Genomic DNA, 21,743 nt, shown 5'->3' on the forward strand with positions numbered 1-21,743 from the left:
AATAAAATTAACTCATATATTTTCTATTAGTGGCCCAAGCAATGTAAGTGCATGCTGGTTAATTACACGTACAGTGCTAACTGCTCACGTAGATATTAGGAATATAAGTAAAAAAAAAAAAGTTTATTATTGTAAATAATAGAAAGTAAATTAAATCGTTCACCATTTCTATGTCTATGCCTATATTTTACAGTCTATGGTCTACGCACGATTTCAGATCACATGGCCGTTTGTATCATCATCTGGTAGGCTACATGGTTCAGTCATATTTATGTACTTTTCATTTGCTCTTGTTTTCAGATTTAATATTATTAAGTTTTATTAATGTTTTCGTTTTTTTGGATGTATGTGAAGGCTTTTTAAGGGACTTTGTGTTCACTCAACGGCTAGAAAGCACAAAAGTTCACCTGCCGAATGAGTTCCCGCGTCTGACCACAAGATGGCGTCCACAGCAGAAAGGTGCAAGTTTATAAATACATTATTTCTGTTTGTATGAATCTAGATAGCTGTTTTCATTACTAATATACAGCTTTCAATAAGCTAAATTACTATCACAAGGTCTGTAATGACAATTAGCTTGTACGTTTGCTAGAATTTTCCTAACCTATCTAGCCTTGTTCATTTATATTAAAACAAAAAAAAGATTGTATTTTATTCAGAAAAACATCTCTCGTTTGTCATTACGTTTGATGATTTGATGTGATTTGAGCTTCTGAACTTCTGTTAAGGGTGCAAAGTGTGCATTGAAGCGGCCTGATTTTATACACCAGTTTACAGTAGTAAAAATATATCAAAGTTAATTAAAGTAAACATATTAAAGGTAAACAGGTTTCTATTTTTTGAATGTAGTTAAAAACTCTTTATGAAATGAATAATATGATTAATAATATGGTTCATTTCTTATATTGATATACATTTTTTATATTAAATTATCTCTGGGTCATAAATGATTCTGCTTGCAGCCTTCAGTACATCAGCTTTCAGGCTCAGTGCTGTGTTTCTTCTTCTTCTTCTTGGTCTTTACTGACGCTCCTGGTGCAGTGATGTTGCAGTTGCTGTGAAAAGCTAGGCGAGAACACAAACCACAAGTGTTTTTATTCAGGCATGCAACAGACTGAATGTCCTAAAACTGTTTGTGGTCAAGCTGGTGATCTTGCATGCTCAATACACACATCAATGCATGAGATAAACTGTGGTTAGACAAAAACAGAAATAAGAAAAGTAAGAAAATATTTAGTGCACGCTGCAGCTGTAAATGTTGCTTTTATTATTTTCATGACTTGGAATTGATGAGAAACTGAAGATGCAAAAGTCTGATTTATTAAAATACGTACCATGAATCAGAGACAGTGTAAACAGCACACAACTGAGGTTTGATTTATTTAAAGAAGAGCAGAGCAATGCAACATATACGAGTGCAACATTCAACATTTAAACCAAATTGTAATAATCATTCAACAAAATTTCCTTTCATAAAGCAAATCCATCTGTTTGTATTTCCTATTATCTTTTAATTTCTACATTAGACCTTCTTTAGTTGTTGAGAAATGACAGTATCCTGTTCACTGATCAGACACTTATAATGAATTTAATGTGTGAAGAGAGTTTAGTGTGGAGTAAATTCAGCACAATGGACAGCTCCCTGCAGTGCTGAACTGACTGAACCACATCTGCAGGAGGAAATGCTACAGAGATGTTTAATTACTGCTGAATAATTACTGAACAATATTGAATATTGAAAATCTAACCCATCAGTAGTGATTACTAATTAAACATTTATTTTATATATAAATTAAGATAAAAGGCGATTACATAAAAAACCTGTTGGGCTTATTCGCTCTAAGACATGCTTTGATAATTATATTTCTTTTAAAGTAATACGGTTTTGTTAATGTTAATAAAAGGAAACACTGAGTTTGTATAATCATTTCTTTTTGTAATTGAACACTCACTTTACAGCTCTTCATCTCTCAGAAAACTCCCTCATTAAACCAATAGTTGCCCTCGCGCACATTAATCAATACACAAGACTAAAGAAAGCCTAATGGAAAATCTGTGCTTTGTGACAATGATCTAAGAGATCTTATCAGATCAGTGAAGTTTATTTTTCAGTTTGGCTGAAGTGAAAACAGTTTTTGATAAAAACAAACAAAAAAATAAGCACATTATTATTAGCCCTGTAAGATTTTTTTTTTTTTTTTTTTTGGCTACAGAACCAAGCACTGTTGTCCTATGATTTGCCTAAATTAAACTAACTTTAGTTAACCTAATTAACCCAGTGAGCCTTTAAACTGCACTTTAAGCTGAATACTAGTGTCTTGTAAAATAACTATTAAAATATTGTGTCATGAGTTATTAGAGATTATTTATTTAACATATTATGTTTAAAAATGTGTTGCAAAAGATATTTTCTCAATTAAACCGTGCTGGGGAATTATTTAATCATTCATTACACTCAGAATAATTTATTTCAAGTGTTTATTTCAGTTCATTTTGATGATTATGGATTACAGCTAATATTAGTGTCAATTATAGTTTATCTCTTCATAATATAGCTGTGCTTTAATGATAAGTTTACATGTTTACCTAAACTTTTATTATTTTAATATTATTTGAATGAATTTTATCGATAATTAATGCAAAGTCCTGCAAATAATTAAGCAACACAATCCTGCAGCCATAGTCCAACTTCAAATACAGAAAAATTGTATATTTAATAAAGTATATTAGTAAAATAAGTGTTTATAATTAGTTTTTAAAGTGTATCTTAGTTTCTAATAATACTTTAAATTAAATTAACAGCAAATTCATTATATTTTGTAAAACGATGATTTATAGTGTATTTAATATTAGAATCTTTAACTTCTGATTTTCCAACCACTTTTAGCAAATTCATCAGTGTTAAACTCATATTTTTCATTATTGTGTGTAATCAGTAAAGATAAAATAAAATGAATATAATAACTAAATATATATTCACTTTAATAATGGCCTGTTGTTCATTTTAGAGCAAGAGTCTCCTTGTGCTGAACGGTTTAACAGCACCTCCACATCACCTGCATCAGAGTGTGTTTTCTGCTGGAATCTGCTGTTCAGTGTGTGTTCGGTGTGTGTTCTCCTCTTCTCCATCTGCGTCTACTGCCTCTGTCAGAAGAAAACTACAGGTCATCAGCTATTCGTAAAAAATGGATATCTCAAATTATAAAATGTAAATTATTCTTATCTTTTGTTAAGTTTCTGTAGGTTCTGGGGCTGAGAACAGACATGTTGAGGTATGAGCACATTTTGAGAATAATTTTAATATATATCATTCGCAATAGTTTAGCAGCAACACAAATTACATCAATATAATATAATATATTTATTTGTTTATTATTTTAATGAAATATATTCTGTTTCAGGCTGGTGATGAAGTGTGTTATGCTTCATTAGACATGCCTTCCACACAGCAACAAAGGCAGAGGAATAAAAGAGCTCAGAGTTCAGACTTCAGTATTTATTCTAATGTCAGAACCAGCAGAATGTAAAGTAGAGTAAACTAAAGTCATTGTTCTTTAGTAGAAATATGATTCAAAAGAGTGTTAATGACAATGTTCTGGCATCTGCATCCTATTTTCATTGATTCTAATATTGTAAGTTTTTAATGATTAAAAATGTAAATACATTTAAGAAAGGTTAAATGTTTTTTCCAAATATTTGACTTGCAGTCTCAGAAAGGACTCAGTGTTGTTTCTGGGTCTCTCAGTTTAATATAATTTAAGCCAATCACATGAGTGCATATGCAGTAGTACTCCCAGCTAAAACTGAAGTTCTTAAACTCTTTTCATGCCACAAAACAAACATCTCCCTGCTACAACAACAGAAATGTAGAATGCAAATGTACATCTAACAGAGCTCTGAACATTCCTAATATTAAAAAAACAAAAAACTAGGTCTTAGATCATCAGATGTGTACACCATTTCAGAGGTTTTACTGCTACTGTGGGCAAATTACCACAACAACTCCACCAAAACTTATATATTATAGATCTATAAGATCATTTAATGGAATAACAACCTAAACAATATTTCATCACACCTTTAGCCTCAGTCAGTAGAGCTGCAATCTTCATTTTAAAACCATTATGAAAACCTCCATTAAGAGGACTTAAATGGATAGTTCACCCCAAAATAACAATTCTGTATCATTAACTCCCTTTCACTTGCTCCAAACCTGTTTGAGTTTCTTTATTCTGTTCAATACAAAAGAAGATATTTTGAAGAAAGCTGAAAAGCTGTACCCATTGACTTGTTTGTTTTTGCTACTATGAAAGTCAACGGTTACAGGTTTTCAGCTTCTTCAAAACATTTTATTTTGTGCAAAACAGAAAACAAGAAACTCTTAAAGATTTGAAACCGCTTGAGCTTGAGTAAACAGTGAGTAAATCTGGATTTCTGTGTGAACTCTCCCTTTATTTGAGCTCTCTCCAGTCACTCTAGGAAGACACTACACCTGGATTATTTGTCTAAATAATACATTTATTATTAAAATCCCTTTTAACATTAAAGTCATCTAAAGCCGTGGCTTAGTGCAGGTAAAGGGGCCCCGGCCCTGGGTGAGTCGGCCATTAGTTTATGCCCACTCCTCATTCTGCAGGTGATCAGGAAGCAGTTCTCTGCACTTCCTGTGTGACTCCTGCTCACCCTACACAAATCATTAAGATCATTAATCCAGACTGACCCTAACAACACAATCAAAGCCATGAGTGCGTCACTCAGATAAGTGTCAAGTCACTGGCCACCTGTTCACTGTAACCAGGGATGGCGCTCAATATCGTCCAAACTGGGCCGATCAGCCGCCGCTGGACTGAGACACCAGCCAATCAGCTGACGGCACTCTGATACACACAACACCGTGTTCAGAAACACAGAGCAACACACTTCTGCTGATCTCTCAGTGAGTCTCTTACCTGTTGACAGAGTTATGGGGAAGGTCAGTTTGCTTCTGGACGTGACCCTCAGTGCACCTCCGAAGGGGAAACGGTTGCACAGGATGTTGAAGAGGGTCACTCCTACTGACCACACCGTAGCTGGACCCGCATGGTAGCGCTGTCTGCAGAACCACTCAGGTGGAGCGTATTGAATAGTTCCTGAGAGACACAAGGAGACACAAACACCCGTTCAAAACACTCCAGCACACACAAATTCCCTTTGGTGGATCATCAAAAGCTCACAAACATCCACAGAGTGTTTCCTTCTGCAACACAAACCCACCTGCGAAGTATTTGTAGGCCGAGCGCTTGAGCAGATCTCCACAGCCGAAGTCCAGCAGCTTGATGTCCTGGGACTCTGTGGAGATCAGCAGGTTCTCTGGCTTGACGTCCCGGTGCAGGACTCCGCGGCTCTCGCAGTGTTTCAGAGCCGCGATCAGCTGCACCAGCACTTTCTTGGCCAGACGCTCATCCAGACAGCCGTTCTCCTCACAGAAGCTCTGGAGGTCTTGGCAGGGATCCGGACGCTCCAGGATCAGGATGTAGCGTCTGGGACGGTCAAACCAGTCAAGCAGCTGCAGGACGTTGGGGCAGGCAGGAGCTGAATTGACGCGGGTCATCAGTGCCACCTCCAGCGGCAGCCGACCCTGACCTTCCTGCAGGACAAACGATTGGATTCAGAACCCAATGAAACATCAAACACAACAACAGGTTCACACTGAACTCACAACTCTCAGTCTCCTCTGTGTCCGCTCTTTAGACACATACTTGATGGCGACCTGTAGACAGATAAAGCATAATAAATCACACCTGCCTGATCCTCACACATCACATTTACTGAGATCAGGATTTCTAAAGGCTGTTTGAATGAAGAGCGGAGAAAACGACTTACTGGCAGTCCATCGGACCTGCGCATCCCAGCGAACACAGAGCCAAATCCACCGTCTCCCAGCAGTGGGCCCTTTGCATACGCGTCTGCAACACAGAGGAGCAGTAGAAATGTGTGTTCAAAGAAAACATGCAGCAGTAGAGAAAACTGCAAAAGAGCATTACTGAAACATCATCATCACTTCTTCAATAAGCCATTCTGACCTCTGCGAGAGCGTTTGAGAGCTCTTCTAGATGAGGTGGACGGACGTTCATCTTCTGGTGTTTGCTGGCTGCCGCTCTGCCGCTTCCTCTTCCTGTTACCCTGATCTGTGGACACAGATTTGGCCAACAGGGAAGGCAGAGGTCCATCAAGCTCTTGGCTCACGGTCTGGGTTTCACCATCACCATCATGTGTCCTGACGTCCTGAACAGCTGCCTGGATGAAAGCAGAACTCCTGGATCTGGAGCGGCCTGAGACAACGACAACAACAACAACAACAACAACATATCACGTTTATTATAAGATTATAAGAATTAATCAACAATTAACTTTAGTAGCTGCATCTACAGAGAATAAAAGACATCTGATCACTTATATCGGGGAACAGTTGTGTTGAAATGGGTTCATTTGTACCAGTTTATTTACATCACATTTCCCCAAATATTACACAACATCATATCATGATTGATCATAAACAAATAAAAACTAAAACACTCACTGCGGTTTTCACCCATCTGACAAACTCCTCCAAACTCCAGCAAACCTGAAAACAAGAACAAAGATCAAATATCAATAAAAATGTCAATAAAAACGATAAAAACAAGATCAAAATCAAAATAAACACAACAAAAGAGCAACAAAACGTGTGAAAAGGAATAATTTCAGCTCTGAGCGTCGATCTCCTTGTAAAATAAAAGTCTTCTGTCAGAAATTCTCTGGTCTCCTTGAAGAATCGCAGTATCAGCACAGTAATCCTCAGCAAATGCCTCAGAAATTCGCCTCTCCTCAATCAACAGATAGCGGCGAGTCTCGGTGTTTATATATGGAGTCAAATCATAACACGCGTTGCTATAGCAACCACAATTTGAATCGCCAATCTGAATCACATGAGTAAACGATTCATCTCATCTCAACATATAAATAATAAATAATTAATAATAATAAATAACATAGTTATTATAATAATAATAATAATAATAATGAAGTTTAAATCAATTAATTTATAATTCACGAAACTGTAATAATAATGCTAAATGAGCAAGATTGGTTTGACAAGGTTTGACTTTGTAAAATGTACAGCTATTTAGGAATTAATTAAATTAAAATAATAAAATTAACTCATATATTTTCTATTAGTGGCCCAAGCAATGTAAGTGCATGCTGGTTAATTACACGTACAGTGCTAACTGCTCACGTAGATATTAGGAATATAAGTTAAAAAAAAAAGTTTATTATTGTAAATAATAGAAAGTAAATTAAATCGTTCACCATTTCTATGTCTATGCCTATATTTTACAGTCTATGGTCTACGCACGATTTCAGATCACATGGCCGTTTGTATCATCATCTGGTAGGCTAACTTACATGGTTCAGTCATATTTATGTACTTTTCATTTGCTCTTGTTTTCAGATTTAATATTATTAAGTTTTATTAATGTTTTCGTTTTTTTGGATGTATGTGAAGGCTTTTTAAGGGACTTTGTGTTCACTCAACGGCTAGAAAGCACAAAAGTTCACCTGCCGAATGAGTTCCCGCGTCTGACCACAAGATGGCGTCCACAGCAGAAAGGTGCAAGTTTATAAATACATTATTTCTGTTTGTATGAATCTAGATAGCTGTTTTCATTACTAATATACAGCTTTCAATAAGCTAAATTACTATCACAAGGTCTGTAATGACAATTAGCTTGTACGTTTGCTAGATTTTTCCTAACCTATCTAGCCTTGTTCATTTATATTAAAACAAAAAAAAAAGATTGTATTTTATTCAGAAAAACATCTCTCGTTTGTCATTACGTTTGATGATTTGATGTGATTTGAGCTTCTGAACTTCTGTTAAGGGTGCAAAGTGTGCATTGAAGCGGCCTGATTTTATACACCAGTTTAAAGTAGTAAAAATATATCAAAGTTAATTAAAGTAAACATATTAAAGGTAAACAGGTTTCTATTTTTTCAATGTAGTTAAAAACTCTTTATGAAATGAATAATATGATTAATAATATGGTTCATTTCTTATATTGATATACATTTTTTATATTAAATTATCTCTGGGTCATAAATGATTCTGCTTGCAGCCTTCAGTACATCAGCTTTCAGGCTCAGTGCTGTGTTTCTTCTTCTTCTTCTTGGTCTTTACTGACGCTCCTGGTGCAGTGATGTTGCAGTTGCTGTGAAAAGCTAGGCGAGAACACAAACCACAAGTGTTTTTATTCAGGCATGCAACAGACTGAATGTCCTAAAACTGTTTGTGGTCAAGCTGGTGATCTTGCATGCTCAATACACACATCAATGCATGAGATAAACTGTGGTTAGACAAAAACAGAAATAAGAAAAGTAAGAAAATATTTAGTGCACGCTGCAGCTGTAAATGTTGCTTTTATTATTTTCATGACTTGGAATTGATGAGAAACTGAAGATGCAAAAGTCTGATTTATTAAAATACGTACCATGAATCAGAGACAGTGTAAACAGCACACAACTGAGGTTTGATTTATTTAAAGAAGAGCAGAGCAATGCAACATATACGAGTGCAACATTCAACATTTAAACCAAATTGTAATAATCATTCAACAAAATTTCCTTTCATAAAGCAAATCCATCTGTTTGTATTTCCTATTATCTTTTAATTTCTACATTAGACCTTCTTTAGTTGTTGAGAAATGACAGTATCCTGTTCACTGATCAGACACTTATAATGAATTTAATGTGTGAAGAGAGTTTAGTGTGGAGTAAATTCAGCACAATGGACAGCTCCCTGCAGTGCTGAACTGACTGAACCACATCTGCAGGAGGAAATGCTACAGAGATGTTTAATTACTGCTGAATAATTACTGAACAATATTGAATATTGAAAATCTAACCCATCAGTAGTGATTACTAATTAAACATTTATTTTATATATAAATTAAGATAAAAGGCGATTACATAAAAAACCTGTTGGGCTTATTCGCTCTAAGACATGCTTTGATAATTATATTTCTTTTAAAGTAATACGGTTTTGTTAATGTTAATAAAAGGAAACACTGAGTTTGTATAATCATTTCTTTTTGTAATTGAACACTCACTTTACAGCTCTTCATCTCTCAGAAAACTCCCTCATTAAACCAATAGTTGCCCTCGCGCACATTAATCAATACACAAGACTAAAGAAAGCCTAATGGAAAATCTGTGCTTTGTGACAATGATCTAAGAGATCTTATCAGATCAGTGAAGTTTATTTTTCAGTTTGGCTGAAGTGAAAACAGTTTTTGATAAAAACAAACAAAAAATTAAGCACATTATTATTAGCCCTGTAAGATTTTTTTTTTTTTTTTTTTTTGGCTACAGAACCAAGCACTGTTGTCCTATGATTTGCCTAAATTAAACTAACTTTAGTTAACCTAATTAACCCAGTGAGCCTTTAAACTGCACTTTAAGCTGAATACTAGTGTCTTGTAAAATAACTATTAATATATTGTGTCATGAGTTATTAGAGATTATTTATTTAACATATTATGTTTAAAAATGTGTTGCAAAAGATATTTTCTCAATTAAACCGTGCTGGGGAATTATTTAATCATTCATTACACTCAGAATAATTTATTTCAAGTGTTTATTTCAGTTCATTTTGATGATTATGGATTACAGCTAATATTAGTGTCAATTATAGTTTATCTCTTCATAATATAGCTGTGCTTTAATGATAAGTTTACATGTTTACCTAAAGTTTTATTATTTTAATATTATTTGAATGAATTTTATCGATAATTAATGCAAAGTCCTGCAAATAATTAAGCAACACAATCCTGCAGCCATAGTCCAACTTCAAATACAGAAAAATTGTATATTTAATAAAGTATATTAGTAAAATAAGTGTTTATAATTAGTTTTTAAAGTGTATCTTAGTTTCTAATAATACTTTAAATTAAATTAACAGCAAATTCATTATATTTTGTAAAACGATGATTTATAGTGTATTTAATATTAGAATCTTTAACTTCTGATTTTCCAACCACTTTTAGCAAATTCATCAGTGTTAAACTCATATTTTTCATTATTGTGTGTAATCAGTAAAGATAAAATAAAATGAATATAATAACTAAATATATATTCACTTTAATAATGGCCTGTTGTTCATTTTAGAGCAAGAGTCTCCTTGTGCTGAACGGTTTAACAGCACCTCCACATCACCTGCATCAGAGTGTGTTTTCTGCTGGAATCTGCTGTTCAGTGTGTGTTCGGTGTGTGTTCTCCTCTTCTCCATCTGCGTCTACTGCCTCTGTCAGAAGAAAACTACAGGTCATCAGCTATTCGTAAAAAATGGATATCTCAAATTATAAAATGTAAATTATTCTTATCTTTTGTTAAGTTTCTGTAGGTTCTGGGGCTGAGAACAGACATGTTGAGGTATGAGCACATTTTGAGAATAATTTTAATATATATCATTCGCAATAGTTTAGCAGCAACACAAATTACATCAATATAATATAATATATTTATTTGTTTATTATTTTAATGAAATATATTCTGTTTCAGGCTGGTGATGAAGTGTGTTATGCTTCATTAGACATGCCTTCCACACAGCAACAAAGGCAGAGGAATAAAAGAGCTCAGAGTTCAGACTTCAGTATTTATTCTAATGTCAGAACCAGCAGAATGTAAAGTAGAGTAAACTAAAGTCATTGTTCTTTAGTAGAAATATGATTCAAAAGAGTGTTAATGACAATGTTCTGGCATCTGCATCCTATTTTCATTGATTCTAATATTGTAAGTTTTTAATGATTAAAAATGTAAATACATTTAAGAAAGGTTAAATGTTTTTTCCAAATATTTGACTTGCAGTCTCAGAAAGGACTCAGTGTTGTTTCTGGGTCTCTCAGTTTAATATAATTTAAGCCAATCACATGAGTGCATATGCAGTAGTACTCCCAGCTAAAACTGAAGTTCTTAAACTCTTTTCATGCCACAAAACAAACATCTCCCTGCTACAACAACAGAAATGTAGAATGCAAATGTACATCTAACAGAGCTCTGAACATTCCTAATATTAAAAAAACAAAAAACTAGGTCTTAGATCATCAGATGTGTACACCATTTCAGAGGTTTTACTGCTACTGTGGGCAAATTACCACAACAACTCCACCAAAACTTATATATTATAGATCTATAAGATCATTTAATGGAATAACAACCTAAACAATATTTCATCACACCTTTAGCCTCAGTCAGTAGAGCTGCAATCTTCATTTTAAAACCATTATGAAAACCTCCATTAAGAGGACTTAAATGGATAGTTCACCCCAAAATAACAATTCTGTATCATTAACTCCCTTTCACTTGCTCCAAACCTGTTTGAGTTTCTTTATTCTGTTCAATACAAAAGAAGATATTTTGAAGAAAGCTGAAAAGCTGTACCCATTGACTTGTTTGTTTTTGCTACTATGAAAGTCAACGGTTACAGGTTTTCAGCTTCTTCAAAACATTTTATTTTGTGCAAAACAGAAAACAAGAAACTCTTAAAGATTTGAAACCGCTTGAGCTTGAGTAAACAGTGAGTAAATCTGGATTTCTGTGTGAACTCTCCCTTTATTTGAGCTCTCTCCAGTCACTCTAGGAAGACACTACACCTGGATTATTTGTCTAAATAATACATTTATTATTAAAATCCCTTTTAACATTAAAGTCATCTAAAGCCGTGGCTTAGTGCAGGTAAAGGGGCCCCGGCCCTGGGTGAGTCGGCCATTAGTTTATGCCCACTCCTCATTCTGCAGGTGATCAGGAAGCAGTTCTCTGCACTTCCTGTGTGACTCCTGCTCACCCTACACAAATCATTAAGATCATTAATCCAGACTGACCCTAACAACACAATCAAAGCCATGAGTGCGTCACTCAGATAAGTGTCAAGTCACTGGCCACCTGTTCACTGTAACCAGGGATGGCGCTCAATATCGTCCAAACTGGGCCGATCAGCCGCCGCTGGACTGAGACACCAGCCAATCAGCTGACGGCACTCTGATACACACAACACCGTGTTCAGAAACACAGAGCAACACACTTCTGCTGATCTCTCAGTGAGTCTCTTACCTGTTGACAGAGTTATGGGGAAGGTCAGTTTGCTTCTGGACGTGACCCTCAGTGCACCTCCGAAGGGGAAACGGTTGCACAGGATGTTGAAGAGGGTCACTCCTACTGACCACACCGTAGCTGGACCCGCATGGTAGCGCTGTCTGCAGAACCACTCAGGTGGAGCGTATTGAATAGTTCCTGAGAGACACAAGGAGACACAAACACCCGTTCAAAACACTCCAGCACACACAAATTCCCTTTGGTGGATCATCAAAAGCTCACAAACATCCACAGAGTGTTTCCTTCTGCAACACAAACCCACCTGCGAAGTATTTGTAGGCCGAGCGCTTGAGCAGATCTCCACAGCCGAAGTCCAGCAGCTTGATGTCCTGGGACTCTGTGGAGATCAGCAGGTTCTCTGGCTTGACGTCCCGGTGCAGGACTCCGCGGCTCTCGCAGTGTTTCAGAGCCGCGATCAGCTGCACCAGCACTTTCTTGGCCAGACGCTCATCCAGACAGCCGTTCTCCTCACAGAAGCTCTGGAGGTCTTGGCAGGGATCCGGACGCTCCAGGATCAGGATGTAGCGTCTGGGACGGTCAAACCAGTCAAGCAGCTGCAGGACGTTGGGGCAGGCAGGAGCTGAATTGACGCGGGTCATCAGTGCCACCTCCAGCGGCAGCCGACCCTGACCTTCCTGCAGGACAAACGATTGGATTCAGAACCCAATGAAACATCAAACACAACAACAGGTTCACACTGAACTCACAACTCTCAGTCTCCTCTGTGTCCGCTCTTTAGACACATACTTGATGGCGACCTGTAGACAGATAAAGCATAATAAATCACACCTGCCTGATCCTCACACATGTCAGAAATGGAGTTGGCATGTCAGAAACGGAGTTGGTCAGCTCCCAGTTTGGTCCATTACCCCGGGGCAGTCCTCTTTCGTTTCACTATCCTCTCACAGCTGCTGATCAACCTACAGTTGATTTCCCCAACCTGCCAGTGTGTGGCAGTCAGTTTAGTACAAACCTAAATTTTGTTCCCAGTCACCACCAATCTTTTCATTTGCAGTCAATACAAGTGTCACACATCTTATCCGGTCAGATTGAGCACAATACTCGACTACAGTCAAATTGTGCTGCCTGGGCACATGCGCGTCAACCAAGAGTCACCGCAAGCAGGTTTAGAGAAGTCTGCTATGTGGTTGGTGAATCTGCTAGCCAGTCATTAGCAGCACGTATACTAAAAGGCACAAAGCAGACAAGTGCTATGAAACGTGGACTTGAACTTGAACCAGAAATTTTGAAACAATATTCTGAAACAAAGAGGGTTACGGTTTTACCTTGTGGCTTTGTTGTTCACCCAGATGCACCACATCTAGGTGCCAGTCCAGATGGGAGAGTATATGATCCATCTGAAACCTTCCCATTTGGTCTAGTGGAAGTAAAAGCTACATCTGCTGAAAGTATAGGCCAGGCTTCATTTATTAAAATGCAAAAGGGCCAAGCCAAACTCAAAAAAACACACAAATACTATTGGCAGGTTCAAGGCCAGCTTGCCGTAACTGGTCTGCAGTGGTGTGACTTTGTGACTGACACACAGTCAGACATAACCATCCAGAGGATTTGGCGAGATGATGTCTTTATAACATCAATGAAGGAGAAGTTGGACATGTATTACTATTATGTATATATGGACAAGTATCTATCTATGGTTTAAGCATTGCTGTAGTAAAGGGTTAATTCACACAAAATTTATAATTTTAATTACTCACCTTGATACTTGCACTTGTGAGCTAACCCTTTAAAATTGCTACCACGGTATGTATACATGTATAGTAATTAATTTTATATTGTTTTACAACTTTGTCTATTTTTAAACTACTATTATAATTGTAAAAATTTCATGTTGTATCAGTTCAGGTTTACAATTCTGTATTATATCTGAAACTAACAATAAAATGTGTCAAATAACAACTGGACAACAGAACAACTGTATGATATGTTTATTTTGACCAATAGCAATTATTTAAAAAAAATGTTTATTCAAACTGTCCTTGTTATTTTCAGGATACTGCTCATTTTTGCTTGATAAAAGTAACAAATCTGCCTCTGAGCACAGAGGGGGAAATACATTGTAATATTTTTTGTAAAAGTTAAGAGGAAATCATAAAATTACATTAACTTGTAACTATTTTAATAATAACAAACAGAACAATGTAACAAATCAGCACAGAATCCTTCAAATGTATCTAAACAAACACTGAGTTAATTTTATGTGGTTGTCATGGTTTCCGTTCTTTGTATATGGATTACTCCGATGGGTTTGATTTCTACTATTTTACACATTTCAGAATAGTTAAACTGAAACTAAACTGAAAATTAACTGGCTAGCCAGACAATCTGGCTTCAAGGTAAAGGCCACAGAAGATGCAGAAATGTGGCTCATTTAATGCTCCAAAAACATTGGTTCCTGGTAATTTACCATGAAGCAGCAGTTATGCCAGATCTGGTCAATTGTTCCTGACAAGCTTAGTGGTACAGCAGAATCGAAGATGTGGTTTTCTTTAACTCGTCGTATTACTCTTTCCACCAGAATTCTGAGCCGTGCAATGGTTTGTGTTTTTTGACAGTCTGTCTTGCTGAACTGCCGGTCACGCTTGAACGGTGGAATTATTAGTGTAGCACCAACATTGGTGATCATGTCCCCAATTGTAAAGCCTTTGTCAGCCATCACCTCATCTCCAGGTTCAAGTAGACTCAAGATGCCAGACCTCCTTGTAATCTCTTTGTCAGAGATTGAGCCAGTGTACAGACGAGAGATGATGTTACTGCACCACATGGAGCCACTCCCAAGAGTCCTTTAAATGTTGTTGTGCTCTTGTTTTTAGAGAATATCTCTGAGTGGAGTGTCAGAGATGTGGGACTCTCACAGAAAATGTCTGTACAGTCCAGGATTACTCTGACATTTGGACTGAATGAACTATACTTCTCAGGCATGGAAGAGCTTATTTGTTCCCTTGACATCCAAATGGGAACAGAGCCTAAAACAAAATAAAGATAATTTGCCCAGGTGATGACTGTCCTGCTTACTGTGGCCATGCTTACACCAAAGATGTCAGCAATTACTCTCTCCCTAAGGCCAGCAGCTACGCGGCAGCAGTACATGAACAGTTCATCTATGAGCTGAATTTTGCGTGCAGGACTTGGTGTAGGGGAAGCTTCCCGACCCATTCTTTGTGCTTTTGTCCAGTACATAAGGTTTGTGGCAGATGGACAAACAGACTCCCAGAAAACCTGGAATACTTCCTGTGAGGGAAACCTGGTGTAGTAGCGAATTGTGTGATCAGACACAAAACCTACTGAACACAGTTGGTGTCTCCAGTGAAATTGTATTTAGCCTAGCCTCCAGCTCTGCTATGTATTCCAAGGCTTCATCCAAAGCACCTACAAAATTACAAATTACAAAGGTTTAATAATAATATCAATGATAAGAATTAAAAAATCTAAGTAAAAACATTAAACTACAAGTTACTTTTAATTTTGTAGCACTTTATACAATGTTTTTTTTCCAAAGAACCTTTACAAAAATAAATGGTGAATTTAGAGTTGCAAACACCTTAATACATTTATAAAGCAGCTCTAAAACTGCGCATTCATTACGCTGAAATCAAATCAGTGCTGATTTATAGTTAAGAACTGTATAGTTGATGAATTATAGGGTTAATGAATTTAATTTATCTTTATGGCACTGTTAAACCATGTAATTTGCCTCGACTGTGAGAAACAAAACATACATGCAAATCATATCCTGATTATGGAGCAAAGTTGTCGCCTTGTGCAACAAACTGAGCATTATTTTAAAACTATTGCCTGTTATTCACTGAATTTACAGGTTCTGTTCACTGCACACAAACGCGTCTTTTTCTGATGTAAACAAACAGTGCGACAGCTCACGTGTGACCTCGCGGCTGTGATTACATCATTACATGAGGACAGAAATGACATTTTAGGTACTTTATGAATTGACTTTAACCCTAATCGAGATAATCATGCAGCCCTAGTGTGTATAATTTTGCTTTTAAGTTACACTTTAATACAAATAATTTCCAGGAGGGGGGTATGCAGCGTAGTCATGGTCCTTGACGATAACTTCTGAGTCGTTACTCTGCAGATTCACAGTTTTCGGGGCACGCACATCTACTCCTAGACGAGCACTTGACCTCTCAAAAGCAGACTGCTTTTGTGGCTGTACATGAAAATTGTTCCACTGAAAGCGACTTGGAATAACTCCAGGTTTTAAACGACAACTACCCTGGATGAAGTCAGAAGCAGTGAAGTGTTGACTGCAGACTAACGTATTTGCCCTTCTAATATCAAACTTCGGCCCTTCGTCTCGTCGAATTGCATGCACCCACTTTTGTCTTTGCATATCGTTAGTGGGAAACTCATGAAAACTCATGTATGGTTGCTTTTGCTTTGAAATGCTGCACTTTGGTACACAGCAGAACGCCTTGCTCCTCGACTGCGCTGCCATTGTTTTTACCGGAAATAAGTTTACCCAGGGGCGGTCAAAACCGGAAGTAACGAATGCGGAAGTGTGAAATTGGCCTTCTACAAAATTAAAGAAGACCAACGTTTGCTCCATCTGCTCGTGATGTTTCTTGCGGAGCACAAAATCAATATTAATAACATTATTTTATTATTACTTAGGATGCTGTGAAATATGGATGAACTAAACTTTAAATGGACTTTGATCATATTCGATTTTGGAATTATTTTCCATATATACTTTTACTTCATTCTCTGAATAGCGAATTACTTTGCTATAATTATACGATTACTTTCGATTAAATATATTATTTACAACTATTTCCATTACACTTCCGTATTTATGTCTACGTATAATAATACTGTGTCTGTTCAATGATTCAATGTTGCAGTGAGACTTTTAAACTGTTGCAAATCCGTGCTGCTGCTGTTGCTGTGGTGACGCTTTACGGCATTTGGATCATGGCGGAGTCGCTGAGCGCTGCACAGTTGAGCACGGTAAATATGTGGATTTTACTCACTTCTGACACAAATGCAATCACTTGTCAGGGGTTTTGCAGAAGAGTATGAATCCAGCAGGAAAATATATGTGCTGAAAATGCTCGGTAGACCTGCAGATCCTGCGTTATTTACGGTTTAATGCTGAACATATTGGTCAGGTTGTAGATTTTGTTGACATGATGGTTGTTGATGTAAACACGAGAAGATTTAACGCGCATTATGGTAGTGTTTATGGCAGTTATTAACGTTTTATTGTGTGTTTTTCTTGTTTTACATGAGCTGTTGTTACTTTATGTTGACTCTTCTGGCAGCTACTGCTGATAAAACAAGCAGTATTGTGTATTGAATTTGGAGTTGATGTTTGAGTTGAGCTTGTATGTAAGTAGACAATTGTTTAAAATTGTAATTTGCATAACAACCACCTTTCATTTTCATTTTCATGTGCATTAAGTTGAGCAATAACATTTTTAAGATTAATATAGTGTGCTTCAATAGGTGCTTGGTTGTTGAAATCTTATACCTACACTGAAAACCTTTATAAACAACCATGTTTAGAGAAAGCTGTTTGAAAAGGGCTTTCATTATTTAAAGCTGATATATAAACAAAAATATTTTTAAAATGTGCTTGGAATGTCCTTTACTGCCCTGGACTGGATTTTCAGGTAAAGTTGCTTTACATGCACACTTTGGTTCATTTATAATAGTGACACGGTCCCTAAATAATGTTTACCGTGCTACTGTTAAATAATCGGTCTGAGTTAAAAACATTATTTAGCACTATTCAGTTCACTGTGTGGTCAATGGTGTACATTGTTGTTGGCTGCTAATATGATTTCCCTTTTTAAAATTTTAAAAGAATACTTTTCTGAAATTAGGTTATTTAGGAGAAAGTTTACCAAATACAGTGCATCCGGAAAGTATTCATAGCGCTTCACTTTTTCCACATTTTTTATGTTACAGTTTTATTCCAAAATAGATTAAATTCATTTAATTTCTCAAACTTCTACACACAATACCCCACAATGACAATGAGAAAACAGATATTTTGAAATTGTTGAAAATGTGTTAAAAATGAAAAACGTGAAAAATCATGTGCATAAGTATTCATAGTAGGGCTGCACGATATATCGTTTCAGCATCGAAATCGCGATGTGCGCATCCGCGATAGTCACATCGCAGGAGGGTGCGATGCAAAAAAAAAAAAAAAAAAAAAAAAATTTATATATATATTATGGGTGGAGCCGAACCGGAATACGGTATTCGGAAAAGCAGGAATAGCGTGTTTTTACGAATACTTATTTCAAACAATACTTGATAAATTATTTGTATTTGGGAACAAGAAAAACATTATATCAAAAAGCTGCGTTTCCTCATGAGACCGCACTGCATGCCCGCGTGAGTGAGTGAGTGAGTGAGTGAGTGAGTGAGACGTTCAGGAGTCGGTGGGCGGGGTGGGGCCGGGGTAAGGAGACTGAGCAGGCTGCTTCTCTATACAGCAACAGAGAAGGCTTGGCAGAGCGAAAAATACTTTTCTGCATTACTATTTTTGTTTATTTTATCATACTAAAATAACACGTGACAGAAGTTCACTCAAAAGTGAAAGTTCTTTCTGTTATTAATTACTAACACTCCCGTCATTCCTACTACTTTCAGAACATAAATTTTGATATTTTACCATATGAAAATGCAATGCAGTTATGAAAATTGAGAAATTAAAGCAATAGTGCAGAGATCTGGTCCCCGCGTCAGGTCAGGGTGCACCTGTAACCTTAAAAACGCAGACGCGGCGGAGGCGCACTAAACTCACACGGGAAAGAACTGGGCATTCAATTCATGTTTTAGTGAAATAATTATTTAAATACAGCTCTTTTAATCTCTAAAGGGGAAAAAAGCAAAAGAAATTTGTCGTTAATTTTAGCAAAGACGCAACTGCCTGTCATTTTCACATTCGTTTTTCAGTTAGGGATTTGGTCTATTAGAGTAACCTAATAAAATTGTTTTGTTGGACACTGTAGTCTACACAATAATCGATATTATAATTTATTATATACATTAGCTATTAAAACTAAACTATACAATTGATAAAACAAAACCCTTTTTAATGTTTGCTTTCATTTTGACACCGCTAACAGTTGTAATAAGAAACATCACATTATGCAGAAGCATGCAGTCTCAAGTTAAAAACACCTTTTGAGTTTAAAGATGATCAGCCTGCCAAGTCAGGTTTACAGTGTCATAAATGAAATGGGTAGCATGAGTAAAGGGGATTTGCCCAGCACACAACCTCATGCGCTGCAGGTAGGCTGAATGATAATCTTTAAAAATATATAGGCTATGCAATACAAAACTTTAAACATTTATTTATTTTTAATGAAAAGAAAAGAAATCAGGAGAGTAAAATATAATTTAAACCACTGGTCTGGCGCTGATACTTTGTATCCAGAAGAAGGGGAAAAAAGCAGATGAAAACCTGTCTGGGGAGACGGCGATATCAGTTCTTCAGCAAAGATCACGACATCATTGTGATGCGTTTATCATACAACGCAGTTCGTGTTTATAATCATTAATATTAACTAGTATTAATTCTCTCTCTAGACTTAGTTTTAGGGCTTGTTCTTGTTGGCGCAATATAGCCTCGGCTTATTGCACGTACGAATCCGATTGTGAAGAATGATTAAGCGCTTGCATTTTTATTGCATCCTTTTCGCAAGTTATTCATTTGTTTTGTTTTTTAAGTGGTGCGAACATTATTTACTGGCAAATGTTCCTCGATCTCGTACATCAACAAATAATGTAGCCTACTTAAGTTAATTTACCTTTTATGTAAAAATTAAGGAATAGCCGAATTTAATATTAATAAATAAAACATCCGTATAAACGTACATGTTTATTTTTGAACTTTCGTTAATAAAACAACACTAAACTGTTTATAAATATTGTAGTTAAATATTACATTACTTTAACTGCTTGAAACCGTATAATAATATAAATTAAACGTTACATTTTTAAGAACTTAACAAAAATTCTAAATGGCACTTTAATCAGTGTAATAATAATATAAATATTAATAATTATACGTAAAAAGAAAATATTAACCTAGTAATAATATAAGTCAGATGTTTAAAAAAACAGCGTAGTTTCTCTCCACCTTTTGTAGTCATATTTTTAATTATTTGCCAGAAAAACTAACATGTTGACTTTGTCCGGTTTAAGTGAAGAATGGGGTTATATAATGTTTCCAGCAATACACTGTCAGACGGTGTGCTTGTAGCGAAAATGCACAGACAGGTTACTTTTTCACAACCATGCGAGAGAGGGCTTCTCCTGTTCCGCCGCCCGCATTTCTCGCAACGCAGGTTTCTCTACTCTGCGGAGCGGCGCGTTCTAGTTACCAAATAGCCTATGCTCAATTTTTCGTCAATGTCTTCCATTTATCACTTTCTCTTTTGTATCTGGCTATTTTTGCAAATGCCTCTGCCATGCCTGGCTGAGCTGGGCTTTTGCGTTTAGAAGACAGGAGTTGATTAAAGCCTACATGGCTTTTTTTCCCTCGCCGTCAATCGCCACTAGCTTGCATGGTTCGGGACCCGTGGATCTGCGTATCGATGGATTTGCTCCTCGGTGTTTGGACTCTCAGCAGTGAATATTAAAACACACTTTACTTAAAACCCCCATACAAAAAGCTTAATCCAAATTGATTCGTTCACCTTTCTAGTTCGGCACGAATCCAAAATGTTCCCAGATGTAAGAGTTCGTTTTCTAACAAGATTCATGGTTGAACTTGAACTTGCTGAATCGCGCCTAATGTTATATTCTAACAGATATGTAATACTTGGCAACATAACAGTAATTTGTGTTTTAAAGTGCGTGACGTCACGTACTACGGCCGGTGGCAATGGACAACCGAGGTGGCAATGACCACCGCGGTGACGCGGTTGTCATGGTGACCGTCACAGCCCTAGTTTTAAGTAAATATATATATATATATATATATATATATATATATATATATATATATATATATATATATAAAATATCGCAATATATATCGCAGAGGAAAAAAATATCGCAATGTCAATTTTTTCCAATATCGTGCAGCCCTAATTCATAGCCTTTGATAAATACTTTGTTGATGCCCCTTTGGCAGCAATTGCAGTCTAAAGTCTTTTTGAATATGATGCCACAAGCTTGGCACACCTGTCTTTGGGAATTTTTGCCCACTCCTCTTTGCAGTACATCCAAGCTCAATTAGGTTGGATGGGAAGCGATCTCCTCTCAAAATCTCAGAATTTTCAGACCTCTCCAGATGTTCAATAGGATTTAGGTCTGGGCTCTGGCTGTGCCACTTAAGGACATTCACAGAGTTGTTGTGAAGCCACTACATCGATATTTTGGCTGTCTGCTTTGGCTCATTGTTCTGCTGGAAGATGAATTGTCGCCTCAGTCTGAGGTCAAGAGCTCTCTGAAGCATGTTTTCATTCAGGATGTCTCTGTACATGACTGCTTCCAGTTCCTGCTGCTGAAAAACATCCCCACAGCATGATGCTGCGACCACCATGCTTCACTGTAGGGATCGTATTAAC

At 36.6% G+C, this 21,743-nt stretch overlaps 3 protein-coding genes, 2 long non-coding RNA genes and 2 other non-coding genes across 10 annotated transcripts in view; 4 read left to right on the plus strand and 3 right to left on the minus strand.

Moving 5' to 3' along the window:
* Positions 1-340: 340 nt before the first annotated feature.
* On the minus strand, positions 341-6,852 carry pimr62 (Pim proto-oncogene, serine/threonine kinase, related 62). Of its 3 annotated transcripts, none has more exons than XM_073927882.1 (8): positions 6,560-6,852; positions 6,063-6,311; positions 5,863-5,945; positions 5,699-5,749; positions 5,254-5,626; positions 4,950-5,129; positions 3,057-3,144; positions 341-1,065 (listed from the first exon to the last, which is right to left on the minus strand). In XM_073927882.1, exons 1-7 carry the CDS (start codon positions 6,573-6,575, stop codon positions 3,062-3,064), a joined length of 1,035 nt encoding a protein of 344 aa, XP_073783983.1. In that variant the 5' UTR covers positions 6,576-6,852; the 3' UTR covers positions 341-1,065; positions 3,057-3,061. The 3 variants fall into 3 exon arrangements, with proteins under 3 accessions (XP_073783983.1, XP_073783982.1, XP_073783981.1); XM_073927880.1 differs by lacking the exons at positions 341-1,065; positions 3,057-3,144 and adding exons at positions 4,498-4,684; positions 4,782-4,877; XM_073927881.1 differs by lacking the exon at positions 341-1,065 and having other exon boundaries at positions 1,303-3,144.
* On the plus strand, positions 5,342-5,439 carry mir2185-2 (microRNA mir-2185-2). Its single transcript, NR_048925.1, has one exon. It is a non-coding gene; the product is annotated as a microRNA mir-2185-2 (primary transcript).
* Positions 6,853-7,294: 442 nt separating the features above from the next.
* On the plus strand, positions 7,295-10,851 carry LOC141378464 (uncharacterized). Its single transcript, XR_012393111.1, has 4 exons — positions 7,295-7,411; positions 7,526-7,630; positions 10,183-10,446; positions 10,576-10,851. It is a non-coding gene; the product is annotated as an uncharacterized lncRNA (long non-coding RNA).
* An 820-nt stretch (positions 10,852-11,671) lies between these two features.
* Positions 11,672-13,538, minus strand: LOC137487221 (serine/threonine-protein kinase pim-3). Its single transcript, XM_073927897.1, has 6 exons — positions 13,472-13,538; positions 12,873-12,958; positions 12,428-12,800; positions 12,124-12,303; positions 11,956-12,051; positions 11,672-11,858 (listed from the first exon to the last, which is right to left on the minus strand). Exons 1-5 carry the CDS (start codon positions 13,536-13,538, stop codon positions 11,960-11,962), a joined length of 798 nt encoding a protein of 265 aa, XP_073783998.1. The 3' UTR covers positions 11,672-11,858; positions 11,956-11,959.
* Positions 12,516-12,613, plus strand: mir2185-3 (microRNA mir-2185-3). The gene has a single exon (NR_048926.1). It is a non-coding gene; the product is annotated as a microRNA mir-2185-3 (primary transcript).
* Positions 13,539-14,099: 561 nt separating the features above from the next.
* LOC141378461 (uncharacterized) lies at positions 14,100-16,667 on the minus strand. Its single transcript, XR_012393108.1, has 2 exons — positions 16,423-16,667; positions 14,100-15,555 (listed from the first exon to the last, which is right to left on the minus strand). It is a non-coding gene; the product is annotated as an uncharacterized lncRNA (long non-coding RNA).
* A 421-nt stretch (positions 16,668-17,088) lies between these two features.
* ubr1 (ubiquitin protein ligase E3 component n-recognin 1) overlaps positions 17,089-21,743 on the plus strand; it is a 79,672-nt gene continuing 75,017 nt past the window's right edge. For both annotated transcript variants that reach the window (XM_021467517.3, XM_073927873.1), the window contains exon 1: positions 17,089-17,157. In XM_021467517.3, coding sequence (XP_021323192.1) covers positions 17,122-17,157 — 36 coding nt within the window. In that variant the 5' untranslated portion in view covers positions 17,089-17,121. The remainder of the gene's footprint in view (positions 17,158-21,743) is intronic.

Source organism: Danio rerio, chromosome 17, assembly GCF_049306965.1.
Source record: "Danio rerio strain Tuebingen ecotype United States chromosome 17, GRCz12tu, whole genome shotgun sequence".
Classification (NCBI taxonomy): domain Eukaryota; kingdom Metazoa; phylum Chordata; class Actinopteri; order Cypriniformes; family Danionidae; genus Danio; species Danio rerio.